Source organism: Labrus mixtus, chromosome 22, assembly GCF_963584025.1.
Source record: "Labrus mixtus chromosome 22, fLabMix1.1, whole genome shotgun sequence".
NCBI classification, from domain to species: Eukaryota; Metazoa; Chordata; class Actinopteri; order Labriformes; family Labridae; genus Labrus; species Labrus mixtus.
The window spans coordinates 613471-629166 of record NC_083633.1 but is presented as its reverse complement, the minus strand read 5'-3'; the positions used below and the strand labels follow the sequence as shown (position 1 = coordinate 629166).

The 15696-nt window shown below is 40.7% G+C and overlaps 1 protein-coding gene and 1 long non-coding RNA gene across 3 annotated transcripts in view; both read left to right on the top strand.

Moving 5' to 3' along the window:
* LOC132956228 (copine-8) overlaps positions 1-15696 on the top strand; it is an 83669-nt gene that overhangs the window by 35233 nt on the left and 32740 nt on the right. For both annotated transcript variants that reach the window (XM_061029544.1, XM_061029545.1), the window contains exon 6: positions 10723-10799. In XM_061029544.1, coding sequence (XP_060885527.1) covers positions 10723-10799 — 77 coding nt within the window. The remainder of the gene's footprint in view (positions 1-10722; positions 10800-15696) is intronic.
* LOC132956230 (uncharacterized) lies at positions 11818-13342 on the top strand. Its single transcript, XR_009665988.1, has 2 exons — positions 11818-12041; positions 13118-13342. It is a non-coding gene; the product is annotated as an uncharacterized LOC132956230 (long non-coding RNA).

Below are 15696 nucleotides of genomic sequence, written 5' to 3'. Positions count from 1 at the left end.
AGGCACACACACAGGCACACACACAGGCACACACAGGCACACACACAGGCACACACAGGCACACACAGGCACTCACAGGCACACACAGGCACACACAGGCACACACAGGCACACACAGGCACACACAGGCACACACAGGCACACACAGGCAGAGCCAATTTAGAGAGAAATACAACGCGCGGAAACTAGTTAAACGCCAAACCGTTAAAACCACAATTCACAAGTCAGTATTGAACCGTGGATGCCGTACCGAACGGTTCAATATTTTATTGAGAGTTGTTGCATGCCTAATACTAACCCACGTTTATGGGTTGGATGACAACATTAATACTCGCACATATATTATTTTATATGAAGCTACCAGCAGCAAACCATTTACAAAGCTTAGACTCTTAGATCTGTCCAAATATATAAACTTTTTTGAACAACAGTTTTTATTAAATCTGCTTTTCAGTGATATCTGAAATATGTTTGAGCAGGTGTTTTGGTAACAGTGAAAACAGATCTGTGTTGTGACCATCCAATGAGATGCAATCTGATCTAGTTGTCTTCTTCTCTCATGAACTCTGAGTGCTGTCTGGAAACTCAAATGTATAGCTTTGGTGTAAGTATTAGCCTGAGTCCCTTCCTCTTTTCAGTAGATCTTAGCCACAGCCAGGCCTAGAATAGCAGTCAGTGTGTATATCATTTGTCTGTGTGTTTGAACATGTGTGTCTGCAAAAACCTCATTTCACCTTACTTTTCCCCCCCAAAGTCTGCCCGTGAGCTTATAGCTGCAGACAGCCACTGTTGTTCTGCCTCAAGGCATCTCACTGCAGCTCTTGGCTCTGAACAGTGTTTGCACTTTTGTATCCAACCCAACCAGTCTGCCCGCATTTCACAAAAAGACAGTCACATGACTTCTTAGATTGTGTCATAAACAAATAGAAAGAGGAGCGGATTACTAGAAAAACACAACAGGAGATAGGAAATGGGTGCATTGGGAAATTAAGGAGGATCATTTTATATTTTAGTTTCAACCTGAATGATAGAATCTTTGGTGATATTGAAGACTATTAGAGAAAAGATTTTCCTTTATAAAGGTGACAATAACGCTTTTATACCAATGTCATTTGCTGTTCACAAAGTATAAATGCCCTATAGGCTAACATAGCAATAAGCTGAGTAAGTGAATGATTTCTTTAAAATGTACCATCACTTACTTGAAACGGTTCTGATTTTGTTCTTTTTATGGACTATGTATTTGATTCGGTTTGATTTGACAGGGCGGCAGTAGCTCAGTCTGTAGGGACTTGGGTTGGGAACCAGAGGGTCGCCGGCTCAAGTCCCAGTGTGGACCAAATATGGAAGTTGGTCTGGTAGCTGGAGAGGTGACAGATCACCTCCTGAGCACTGCCGAGGTACCCTTGAACAAGGCACCAAACCCCCTCCCCACCATCAGCTCAGGAGCGCCCGCTGTGTGCCGCTCCGTCACTCTGACATCTCTCCATTAGTGCATGTCCATAGGATCCTGTTTCTGCATGTATATATTTCAGCCTGTGTGTGTGTTCATGACTTACAGAGTGTAAAAACTGAAATTTCCCCTTGCGGGATCAATGAAGTAATTCTTAATCTTTATTATATATAAATGAGTGCCACATAGGTTATCTGTTTTTTCTTATTGTGTGACTATGGGCTATATATTAAAACGCTTTACAACTACGATATGCCAAAAGTTACCTTGAAATTGGGAACATTCTAATTGTTTGATTCCACGTGGACCGATGGAACAGATGGAAATTAGCTAGCTAGCTAAATCTTCTACAAAGCATCTCTTCTCTTCTGAGACTAATGTTTTTTTGTACACTGTCCCTGATTCAAATAAACGATTAAACTAAACTAATTTCATGACCTCAGGGGAGTTGGTATAATTGAATAACCTCCATGGAGGCACTTGGAACTAGCTATGCATTTTCTGCACTTTTCCTATCGCTGTGTACCTGTTGAAAGGACGGGGTTTCACTGGAAGAGCAATTAATACAGGATATATATTCAATTTCAACTAACTGTTGTGCAGTTGGCATTGGATTGAATAATGCAATTAAATGCAAAAGGGACCATATTCGTAGGTTTTCATTTTTAGATTTGACAACAAACCACATTTTCATTAGGCTACATGATTACTGTCTCCAACATAGCTGCAATGCTGAATCATGGTACCCTTTTGAGTGATGCAGTTTTAAGATGAGTAAGCTGAATGAAAGCCATCATTACCCTATCCAGTCCATTTCTCCCTCTATTTTCTTCTCCTCTTTTTCTTTTCCTCTATTGTAATCTGTTCTTTTTTTCTTATTTTCTCTCCATCAACAATTCTCAATTTCTCATTTCCCTCCCTCACTGTATTTTCTCCTCTTGCCTCGATCAATAATCTCATACAAGTAAAGCTAGGCATGTAAGCTGGGAGGCAGCGTAGCAGTCTTAATGCAGGTCTCAGGAGGGAAGCCAGAGAGCCAATCCATTATGGTGTTTGTGACATTGGAGCTGTAGGCTTCAGGCACACATGGGAACTTGGTGTGAACCAGTGTGGCATTCATTGGGACACGTTGAGAGATAAAGAAAAAACAATGTTAAATATCACTCTGATTTCAATTCAATACAGGTCCGTGACCTCTTTTGCAACACATCTCATACATTTCCATGTATTTGGTTAAGCTTGGATCTATACATAGGATAGGATAGGATAGGATAATACTTTATTGATCCCCAGAGGGGAAATTCGGGCATTGCAGCAGCACAGACAGAGAAATAAGTAATACAAAATACACAGGATAGATGAGATAAATACAGATAGAAACAACAATAGGATGTATATACAAAAGAATATAAATAGTTGAGCAATTCAGGACAATTATGAATTATGTGTAGTGGATGGCAAGTTAAAGTGACCAGTGATGATATAAAGTGACTTGTGTGATCAAAAAGTTTAAGGTTATGTAAACAGCAGTAAAAGAGCAGTATGATATGACGATCTAAAGAAGTGCAGTGCAGTTATACAAAATGAAATATAACATAGTATAATATAATATAATGCAATAAGATACAGTATTCTGTTGTATACAGTGTATTGTATAGAGTAGAATATAAGATAATAATAATAATACAGTGTATATTTATATATAACATTGCTGAGCTATGGAGGCAACATTCTTTATTTAATTGTGTGAAAGGGGACCCATATAATTTGGGAAACATTGCTTGTAGTGATATTGAGGGTTTTAGCCACTGAGGTCCATCAAGCAATATTGCAGCTTGCTAAAAATAAGGCAAGTGGCTCAGATCAAATCACTGCAGAGCACCTCAAGTTTGCTACCCCAAAGGTTGCTATTCTTCTTGCTATCTGTTTTACCGGTCTAATGACTCATGGCTCCATGTTGTCCGTCACTTTGGTGCCTGTTATCAAGGACAAAGCTGGCAAGGTTGGGAGCCTAGATAACTACAGGCCTATTGCTTTAGCCAGTGTGGTATCTAAGGTCCTTGAGAGTATTCTTTCAGGGCAGATATCTAAATATATTGGTACCACAGATAACCAGTTTGGCTTTAAATCTAAGCATGGTACTGATCTTTGTATTTATGCCTTGAAAGAAGCTGTTGAGGTATATAGGAGGAAAAACTCCTCAGTCCTGATAGGATTTGTTGATGCCTCTAAGGCCTTTGATCGTGTCAATCATTGAAAGTTGTTTATAAAACTAAGTGAAAAGGGGGTCCCTGATTACATATTAAGGCTTCTGGCGTACTGGTATGCCAACCAGAGTATGCAAGTCAAATGGGGAGATACAATTTCCTCCCCCTTTGGAGTGAGTAATGGTGTGTGACAGGGGGGGTTGCTTTCTCCTGCACTCTTGTACATGGATGATCTATCTAAACAACTGAATGGTTGCAAAACTGGTTGTGTGTTGGGTAACAGTATAATCAATCACCTCATGTATGCTGATGATTTGGCAATTTTTCCCCCTAGCAGCGCTGGGTTTCAGCAGCTGCTTAATATATGTTCTGATTATGGTCGAACATATGATGTGCAATACAATGCTACAAAGAGTACTGTTTTGATATGCAGAACAAAAGGGGACAAGGACCTAAACTTTCCTAATTTTTACCTGTCAGGACAGGTGCTGAGTGTGAGCACCAAAATAAAATATTTAGGTCACTTTGTTATGGATCAAATGTCCGATGATGACGACATGTACAGACAATGTCAAATGTTATATGCCCAGGCTAATATGTTGGCAAGAAAATTCTCAATGTGTACAGACAATGTTAAGAAAAATCTATTCAGAGCATATTGTACTCCTCTTTATACTGCCCCCTTGTGGGCCATGTTTAAAAGGGCAAGCTTACAAAAGCTTAAAGTTGCATATAATGACTCTACTCTCTATAATGAGAATACTGTTTAAAAAACCTCGATGGACTAGTGCAAGTGAGTTATTTTGTAATGCAGGAGTTAACACTTTTCAGGCTCTTATGAGAAACTTAATGTACAAATTTATCTGCCGATTGAAGGATTCTCAGAATTCCATCATTATGCTGTTGACTAATCCCAGTCATAGTTCTGTGCGATACCAGTCATCCTTGCGGCGACACTGGTGCAGTTGTCTTTTATGATATTGGTGATGTTTTGTTTGTCTGTGTTTTTACCCTGTGTTTTTATTTTGCTTGTTTTTTATATGTTTTCTAATGGACTCCTGAGTCTGGCAATAAAGAAGATGATGATGATGATGATATATGTTTATTACTGCAAAAATTATGCAGTTTTTTCCCTAACCCCCCAGAAATAATCAAATGCAGATGTAGAATATACAAATGGCTATTTACACTTTAATTACGTTTTAAAGCTAGCAGTTTTCCCTAGTTTTTGTGTTGTTAAAAGCATAGTCAGCTGCCAGAGGTTTGACATATTTTACGTGAAAGGACATTCTTACTTGTCCTTTAATAAAGTAAAGTCACAACTTGTCAAAGCTCCTTTGCAGTGACATATTAGACCCAATGTCTCTAAATAAATATTAACTGTTTCTGATAGAGCAGTGCCCTCGAAAGGAGAAAATAATATAGCTGTGTTTTCATTCTACAAAAAGTCAGCATTAAATTGGTGAAATGTTCAAATGTTTCACTTTGCTAGTCAGCTGTTTTCCTGTTGGGCTCATCATTTATTCCCCAACAAAGACCACACCGACAAAGATCTTGATTTAGAATAGTTTATTGTAATAAGCATGAGTTAACAGACCTTTGTTTTATTAGCTAATATCTGACAATACAACATGACCACATGTCTGTGGATAGAGCTTGTACTGTGATTTCAGTGTGATTGATTATTACCTGGGGAGCTCATGTGATTTAGAAATGACCCCACCACGTCTGTGTGTTGTGCGGCGCATTCGCACGGGATAAGTGAAGTCTGTGTTTTAACTCGAATTTACTGACATTATCCCCCGGATACGATGTCAAGTGTTAACCTTCCTGCTTCGGCGTTCCAAACGGGAGACTGATTGGTCTGCTTCAGGGCCGAAGTTGTATCCCTCAACTTCAGGACTAACCCCCGTCACTTTAACTGGAGTGCAGCAAGTTGTAAACAGACACGGAGAGTCCGGCTTGTTACCGTTTATTACACACACAGAGCTCAAACTATGCATACACTTCAGATGCTGACTAGTTTCTCTGCTCTGATTCTACTCTGGTCCCCGGTATCAGTAATGTGCCTCTCACACACACCTGCTGAACACACACTCCCCTTGTTCTCCCTCTCTCTCCTCACTTGCACTGAGCCATTCACAGACATACACTACTAGTATAACACAAGGCTCTGTGTAATCTGTGTAAAAGATAGAAAAATGTTCCATGCATATAATACATCTTCTCATCTTTGGAGATTTCTCTCTTCTGATGGATTTGAGCTCTTTCTGTGAATGGGTCTCCATGCTGTGTAGATGAGCCTCCTGAATTTGCACCCAAAATGCTGTCAAAACTTTCATTTAGAATTGCCAACGCAGCCTGCATAATTCTTGACCCGGAAAAAGGAAGAAAAAAGGTGTGGAGAACACAAAAAAAACCTACCCCAAATCACCGACATGCCGATTCGCACAGGACTAATATTATCACATAACCTCTGTGTTTAGTGAAATTTGGTAGGTCATTTGAGGTGGAATTTTTACTTTACAAATTATGGACATGGCAGATTTGCACAGGATTAAGATCACAGACGACCTCCGCATTTATTACAAATTACTAGAGGTCCCCAGGTAATACTAGTCCCGTGAGAATAGGGCTTAAGTTGCTAATAAACTTGATAACCTAAACATTGCTGTTCAGCTGTGTTGGACTAATGAAGTTACTCCCAAGTTTCAACTTGGGTGAAATAAATGTGAACAAGCAGTTAAGGCTAGATACATTGCTGTGGACAGATGGAGTTTGGAAAAAAAGTTTGGAAACGTTATTTCGGTCAATTATTTCGCCCCTTTAATATTACTAATTGGTGTTGTATTTTATATCGTTGGAAAGCCTGATTAGTCACCTTTACAACGAGGTATAACTTGTAAGGATTGTGCATTCATGGAATGTGCAACACAGCTAAACGTGTGGGTAGTGCCCTAAAACAATGTGCCAAAATCCCCTGCAAAGTTCTTCTGTTGGTATACGAGTGGTATTAAGTGTCCGAGATAGTGTTGTTCTGCCAGGTCGCTGTAAAACACCAGATATGTCCCTTTGGTTTTGCCAAAGCCTCCAGCTCTTCACATTTGTTAGACAGGGAGTTGACATTCCCCATGAGGATTGAAGGTAGGACCGGCTTAAATCTCCATCTCCTAGCCTTACGTTAAGCCTGAAGCTTAGCTCCAGCCCGACATCTGCAGTATGGCTGTTTAAGCTCAACCGAATGTGATGGCCACGTCTTGTCTGTTGCAACATGAGGTAATTGTTTGTCGACAAAACAACAAAAATAAGGACAGAAGACATACACTTTGGAGCTAAAAGGACTTGTTGCAACTTAATGCGGCGCATTGCAACCGAAATGATATCTGATAGGGCGGGAAAATAGGAGTGAAAGGAAATGGGACTTGGATGCTGAAGTTTGTGGTATTTGATGGAGAAAGAGAGGCGATGAGATGATTCTGAAACTGAAGGCTTAGTACTGGGTGTGATATGACTCAGCGATATGAGAGGGCTGATGTAGAGAGCGTGGGACTTCTTTGACCATAGCATGCGTGATGACGTCTTGGGTGGCGCTGCAGGTCCGACCCTGGTGATGCGGCATTAGGGAGTGGGTGATTGAAGCATGGCTGAGAAGCCGTAGACAGTTAGTAAAGTTAGTTTGTATGCAATCTTGGTGAGAGCATGCTTCGAGCACACAGCTGTTTTCTTTTATGTGTTTGTTGACCCGATCTGAACCTCGGGCTGGTGGAGGGCGAAGGTCCCACGATGTGACGGTCTGAAGTTCCATGGAGTGAGGATGGTAGGAAGAGAGTGTATGTAAATGAGGGGATTAAAAGGACTCCAAAGAGTGTAGATATTGATCGGAGTCTGCGTTGAGGACTTGGTGCTGAGCGGCTGTGGCTCAGTTGATGGAGTTGGTAGTTTCTAAACCAGGTGGTCGGGGGTTTGATCCCCAGCTCCTGCAGCTACATGTCCGATGTGTCCTTGGGCAAGACACTTAACCCCAAGTTGCTCCCACTGCTTAATCAGCGGTGTATGAATGTGTATGAATGGGATTAGTAACTTCTGATGGTCACTTTACACAGCAGCCTCTACCATCACAGTGCAACGTCATCTCACAGCCTGCTAAATTAATGTAGAGGGAAAAAACACATTTGATATAAATACAAACGTAATATCAAAATATACATATATATATTTATAATATAAAATATGACGACCCACCATGGGTAGGTGTGACATGTGGTGTAGAAACTCTTTGAGTAGTCAAAAAACTGGAAAAGCGCTTTACAAATTCAAGTCCATTTACCATGAACTGAAAAAGTCGGATTGTTTCTCGCGTACCTTTCCCACCTCATGTGGAATCAGCATCAGAGTAATAGGAGTGATTAAGGCATGCTTGAATACTTGAAACGGAAATGGGTTGGTGTTTGAGGCATGGTCTATGTTCCTGAACCATGTTTCAAAAACTATATTTCTTCTTAAAAATAGCATCAATGTTTAGATGCTATCTAATGCATTATTCAGTACATTCTCAGCTGATGCCTTATTCTGGAAACAGACTCATTTACAAATACATTATTTTTGAGTGGTTTTTAAGAAATGATTTTCCCTAAATTCAATTAGTCTATGGAAAATGTAAGTCATGTCATATACTAACTGGGTAGATGGATAGAAATAGATACATGCATAACACTCATGAGTGTGAACCCTGGTGAAGAATGGATCATGTTTATGTAATGGCTTTCACACAATTAGAGAAAAGTTGGTGTGTTACAGAAGCTGTGCTTTATACTTTCTTCTTTTAAGACGAGTGTTAAATATGAAGTACACTTACTGCTACTCTTTGATCTGTCAGACATGTAGAAATCCCTGCAAACATATTTAGTATGACACTAATTTGAATTGTCAAAACACATGTATGTTCCATTGACTTTGTTTTTCTGCCTATCAGTCATTGTGCGCTGTAGAGTTTCATTATCAATCAATCAATCAACTTTTATTTGTATAGCGTCAACTCATAACAAGTGTTATCTCGAGACACTTTACAAGAAGCAGGTAAAATACCTTACTCATTGTCTGTTAACATTACAAAAGAGCAGGTAAAAGACCTTACTCATTGTTATGTTACAAAAAGCAGGTAAAGGACCTTACTTATTGCTATGTTACAAAGATCCGGCCTATCCATCATGAGCACTTTAGCAAAGCAGCAAAAGTTACAGTGGTAAGAAAAAACTGCCTTATTAAAAGGCAGAAATCTTCGGCCGGATCCCCGGCTCATGACGAAACAGTCTTCACAGGCCTAGACTGCGCCGGGCTTGGAAAGGGATAGGGGGAGAGATGGGATAAGATGCAGGAAGAGGGATAGAGAGCAAGGGGGTGGGGGGAGGTAGACCGTCCATCAGCAATCCGGTGGGGAGGGGAGGGGGTGTGGGGGGTTGTTCTGGCAGGCCGCCAACCCACGATCCGGTGGGGAGGGGGTAGTGGTGGGGTGGGGGTTGTTCTGGCAAGCCGTCAACCGATGATCTTGAGGAGCCTAGGGGAGCTCAAGAGCTCCCAGGAAAGTAGGTGGTTAGTGACTGAGATTTATAGATAGATACATGCAGTAATATGATGTACTGTATATGCAGAGAGAGAGAGAGAGAGAGAGGAGCTCAAGGTGCCAGTTCCCCCGGTAGTCTAAGCCTATAGCAGCATAACTAAGAGCTGGTCTACACCAGCACCAGCCCTAACTATAAGATTTATCAAAAAGGAAAGTTTTAAGTCTAATCTTAAAAATACAGACTGTGTCTGCCTCCCGGACCCCGGCTGGAAGGCGGTTCCAGAGGAGAAGAGCCCGATAACTGAAGGCTTTACCCCCCATAGTACACTTGGAGACTGTAGGTACCACCAGCAGGCCTGCACTCCGGGACCGCAACGCTCTCAAGGGACAGTACGGCACTAGTAGCTCCTTAAGATAAGATGGTGCCTGGCCATTTAGAGCTTTGTAGGTGAGAAGAAGGATCTTGAATTCTATTCTAGACTGTATAGGGAGCCAGTGCAGAGAAGCCAGGACAGGAGTAATGTGGTCCCATTTCCTGGTTCTGGTCAGTACACGAGCTGCAGCATTCTGGACCCGTTGAAGAGTCTTTAGAGATTTGCCAGAGCACCCTGACAAAAGAGAGTTACAATAATCCAGTCTGGAGGTAACAAATGCATGAACTAGTTTTTCTGCATCACTTTGCGACAGGATATTCCTGATCTTGGATATATTACGAAGGTGAAAGTAGGCTGTTCTTGAAACTTGACTGATGTGAGAGCTAAAAGACATATCTTGATCAAATAGAACTCCTAGATTCCTAACAGTGGTGCTAGATGCCAGGCTGATGTCATTAAGGACAGTCACATCACTAGAAAAAGTCTCTCTGAGGTTCTTAGGGCCTAGCACAATAACTTCAGTCTTGTCTGAGTTAAGTAGCAAAACATTTCTGGTCATCCAGGTCCTAACGTCCTTAAGGCATGTTTCTAGCTGACATAACTGACTGGTACCATCGGGCTTCATTGATACATAAAGCTGAGTATCATCTGCATAACAATGAAACTGTATGGAGTGTTTCCTCATAATATTTCCCAGAGGAAGCATATATAATGTAAAAATAATTGGTCCAAGCACTGAACCTTGTGGGACTCCATGGCAAACTTTAGTGTGCATAGAGGACTCATCATTAACATGTACAAACTGAGATCGGTCTGATAAGTAGGATTATGTGATCAAGATTTCATTAACCAGGAACGGGAGCAAGGGAGCACCTCAAATCTATCTGCTCAAGTGCTCATATTATGTGCAAATGGGGAATAATGACATATTTGAAATCCATCAACATACTGTATGAGGTTGTGCTTTCTAGCTCAGTGACAAGCTTGATATTTATTTCTCTATTGTGGGAATCTTTTTTTTTATCAGTTTGGTTGTATCAACTGAATTTATACTTTATTATATTTTGTATGCTTTGTCTGAAAAAAGGAACCTTTATACCTATTTTAAAAATCTCTCTCTTTTTGTAGGATTTTCTGGGTCAGGCCCATTGTACTCTGGGAGAGGTGGTTGGATCGTTGGGAGGTCGCCTGGAAAAAGCACTTGGGTGAGTAGGTGGAACTAAAGCAATTACAAGTCTGAGTAGTTGGCTGACGTTTAATGATGGTAACAGCAAATAAAATCAAATGAAATTCAAAATTCTCAGGACATGTTGGAATCCTTTCTCCCTATAGAATATACATTACAGTCAGATAATCAGCGGTTCCTACAGAATGACACCATACCCGGGCCACACCCATTGCCCCAAAAGGGATTAAAAAAGTTGAATTGTAGTGGGCTGTCAAATGATTCAACATTTTAATAGCAAATTATCGCTAAATTTCATTGGTTAATGGCGATATTCAGATTGTCTGAAATTGCATAATTTCCCATTTAACAATAAAAATTGTTGGGCTTTTATTTAGTGTTTTAAACTAAAAGAACGGTTAAAAGTGAAATGTTTGATTACATAAGTTGGATTTTACTTTTCACTTGTCAAAGGAGATGAGGAGGGTGAAAGCCCTACTTTACAGCTTTGTGTGGTTTGTATAGATTTGGTCTTTATAAAGTAAAACCCGAAGCTTGGTAATTTGAGCAACTCAACTAATATCAAGGATATCCCTGACTTCTGTTTCTGGGAAGACATTTCATACAGTTTTTAATGAATACACACTCCCACACATTCAGGGATATACACATACAAACACAGAGGCTCATTACAGAGGTGGTGTTCAGCACCTGTTGGCTGTCAGTCTTTGCAGGAGTACATGTCGATGTCTGCCGGTATTTGTGGGTGTTTGTTTCATGATGCTGTGATGCTGTGAGCCAAATTATACTTATTTGTTGTTGATGTGACAGCTGGCAGTGGTGTCCATATGTGAGTTTACAAAGTTTTTTTGTACAAATATTTATTTTAAGTAACAAGTGGATGAAAATTGGGCGTTGATAGCCAAGCCGGCGGCCATGGGTTTGAATCTGACCTCTACCCTTTGCCGCATGTTATCTTCCACTCTCTCCTTCCAAAATGTCTCTCTTCAGCTTTCCTGTCTAATAGAGCCAAAAAGGCCCACAACATAACTTGGATTTAGGGTACATACATTTTTGTAGTCAAGCATGGCAGTTATTTAGGGTCTTAATTTGTATCAGCTTGCACCATCAACTTTATAAAAAGAAACCATAATAACTCGTAATTTTCTAAATACTCTGAAGTTCACCTGCAAAATCTTCTAATTGGGATACACAGGACCTCGTTCACTAACGTGTGTAGAAATGTTCTTACTCTGCGCATAAAATAAGTTCATACGCAAAGGTATGTTGGGGTTGTATCAAGTCAACTTTGGTTATATTCTTTAATAATTATATTTAATTATTAATAATATAAATAAAATATCATTAAACTATGTTTAATCTCGTTTTGGGGCACCACCCTGTACTCAGGGAAATATAACCAAAATATCACTCAAATCAGTCTCAAATCAGTTATTTAATTACTAATATTATTAATAATTAATAACTATATTTAATAAATTGAAGGCGTGAAATCCGTACACAAAGCCTTCGCACCCAGCTTATATCACAATGCAAATACACCAGTAATCACAAACAACTGCTCTCTTAAATTATAACAGGATTTATTTAAACAAAGCAACATCAATCCAAAATCAATGAACTTAATCAAACAAATAACTATTATAAACTAATCTAAGCAACAAACATTATCAAGCAAGGCTTGTGAAAGGTGTGTGTGTGTGTGTGTGTGTGTGTGTGTGTGTGTGTGTGTGTGTGTGTGTGAGAGAGAGAGGAGGGGGGAGATGGCTTCGTACCCACGTGGTCGCTCACGATGGCGCACACCTAACAAAGACCTAATGTGGCCTTAATGTCTAAAAGACACCGAGTTCGGCCCTACACGATCTGTGTCTCTGAGGCGTCTGGATAGCCGCGAGTGTATAGATCTCTGTGTGTGTGTGTGTTAGTCAAAGAGGATAGAAGAGGAGCGTAGAGGAGGAGAGAAATGCGTGCCTGAAGAGGCCGGATCACAGTCCGAATCCCGCACCACAACTCGGAGTAATTCCCTTCATTCACAGAAACAAACCAATGGCCGAATTCAAGTTAATATGGCTTACACTGGCCTTTCTGATCAGAAGAATAATACCCGGTTATAACGCTGTTACGCTGAACACATATAGGGCGCAGCGGTCCGAAACAACAACAAGAATTTTAAACAGGTAAAACTCAGGACGCAGCGGTCCAACAAAGATAAACATTACAGTTTCTGTAATAAGAGTCCTTTTAGGCCTCTTTGTGATCTCAGTAAATAACTCAAAGGCCCAGAGGTGCAGGCCGAAGTCCATGGTTTGACTGTCCTAAGCCTGCGTGGCCCAACAGGTATGTGTACACAAACAAGGAACAGTGCAATGGTGAGGAGTGAAAAGTAGCTGAAAAAGGAAGGTATAAAATGTTGTTATTTTTTTAGCAATGCCTTGACACTCTGGAAGGATATCACAAAATACTGTTGGGGTTGTATCAAGTCAACTTTGGTTATATTCTTTAATAATTATACTTAATTATTAATAATATAAATAAAATATCATTAAACTATGTTTAATCTCGTTTTGGGACACCACCCTGTACTCAGGGAAATATAACCAAAATATCACTCAAATCAGTCTCAAATCAGTTATTTGATTCCTAATATTATTAATGATTAATAACTATATTTAATAAATTTAAGGCGTGAAATCCGTACACAAAGCCTTCACACCCAGCTTATATCACAATGCAAATACACCAGTAATCACAAACAACTGCTCTCTTAAAATTATAACAGAATTTATTTAAACAAAGCACCATCAATCCAAAATCAATGAACTTAATCAAACAAATAACTATCATAACCTAATCTAAGCAACAAACATTATCAAGCAAGGCTTGTGGAAGAGGTGTAAATGTGTGTGTGTGTGTGTGTCTGTGTCTGTGGATGAAAGAGAGATAGAGAAGGGGAAGAGGGGGGAGATTGCTTCATCCCACGTGGTCGCCCTTCCGATGGCACACACCTAACAAAGACCTAATGTGGCTTTAATGTCTAAAAGAGACCGAGTTCGGCCCTACACGATCTGTGTCTCTGAGGCGTCTGGATGGCCGCGAGTGTATAGATCTGTGTGTGTGTGTGTGTGTGTGTGTGTGTGTGTGTGTGTGTGTTAGTCAAAGGGGAAGAAAAGAGGATAGAAGAGGAGCGTAGAGGTGGAGAGAAATGCGTGCCTGAAGAGGCCGGATCACAATCCGAATCCCGCACCACAACTCGGAATAATTCCCTTCATTCACAGAAACAAACCAATGGCTGAATTCAAGTTAATACGGCTTACACTGGCCTTTCTGATCAGAAGAATAATACCCGGTTATAACGCTGTTACGCTAAACACATATAGGGCGCAGCAGTCCGAAGGGGAACAACAAGAGTTTTAAACAGGTAAAACTCAGGACGCGACGGTCCAACAAAGATAAACATTACAGTTTCTGCTTCAATCAAACAATTGTTAAAAACACTCTCTAAAGCTAATTCTGCCCAGACCTAATTAAGCCTCACTTGTGAATCGCTTTGCCTGCGATCGGTGAAGGAAAAAGGAGTCCGGCGATAAAACAGATCTTCTGTCTGTCCTGGTACAGAGGCGTCTGATGGCGGCGAGGGTCCCTTACGGCAAGAGCGGCTTCGTTGGTTCTCCGTCGAGGGGAAAGATGTCCGTTGATGTCCTTTCGTTGCAAGACGGAATAAGACCGTTATCTTTCTGATAATCTGTTATAGCCTAAAACTCTCCGAGAAACTGAGATGCGTTCACTGGACAATCCGAGCTCGGGATTTGGAACACTGCCGGCCGCGGATTACCTGCGCGCCAAAACTTAAAACAAAGGAAGATTGTTGCAGGAAACAGGAGGTGAGCTTGTGTCTCCGAGCACTTGAAGTCAGCGCGTGGAAAGAGATTGAACGAGGGGCGTCTCAGAGTTTTGTCACCTGGCCGACTTCCTGTGGGGTCTTCCTCAGTTTCTGGTCCCCCCTTTACGTCACACGTAGGTGTGAAGTACCGCAGGGGATTCTGGGGTAAAGAGTCCTTTTAGGCCTCTTTGTGATCTCAGTAAATAACTCAAAGGCCCAAGTCCATGGTTTGACTGTCCTAAGCCTGCGTGGCCCAACAATACTTTATTTAAGGAATTCATGTATTCAATTTGTGTGCATCTGTTTTATTTCAGCAGGGCATGGGTGTCGCTGTCCTGAGCCATGTTTTGCTCTGCTCTTGTGTTCCTTCCTATCCAGGGCAAGTTTTTGTCTTTAACACAATCACACTGACCGTGGTTTGTCTCAGATGCAACAGCAGGATATGACTTTTGGCTGAGCCTTTTATCTAAAGAAGTGCTTCAGCACTCTTACAGACCATGTTTTTTAAAGATGTTGAGTGATTTGTTGCAGAAATAGAAATGCTGGCATGAATAATTAAAAACAAAGGTGGGGAGAAGCCACAGCTGCTGTAGTTGTTATATTGCTCAGGTAGTGTATTTTTGAGTCTTTGTGTTTGGGGCTAGTGTGTGTGTTTGTGTGTTTACGACTTGGGTAGACCCACACCTGCAGCTTGAAATGGCAGGGGGGATCTTTAACAGTTTTAATGAGTGCTAATTACAGATAATTACATTGTTCCTTCAAACTCCTGTAGGCATTCTGGAAACTGTGTGTGTGTGTGTGTGTGTGTGTGTGTGTGTGTGTGTGTGTATATAGAAAGAGACTTAAGAGCATGCAGCAGTAAGCAGCAAAACAATGACATGAAGATTATGCCACAATGCATAGTATCTGCTCTCATTGGCCCTCATTTGGTGTAGAAACCAGCACAGATTTGGGTGTAGAAATCATCATGCAACAGGATCCACGTGGGACCTATGAAACTTTTCTACAACAGAAATTACAACTTTACAAGCAGTTT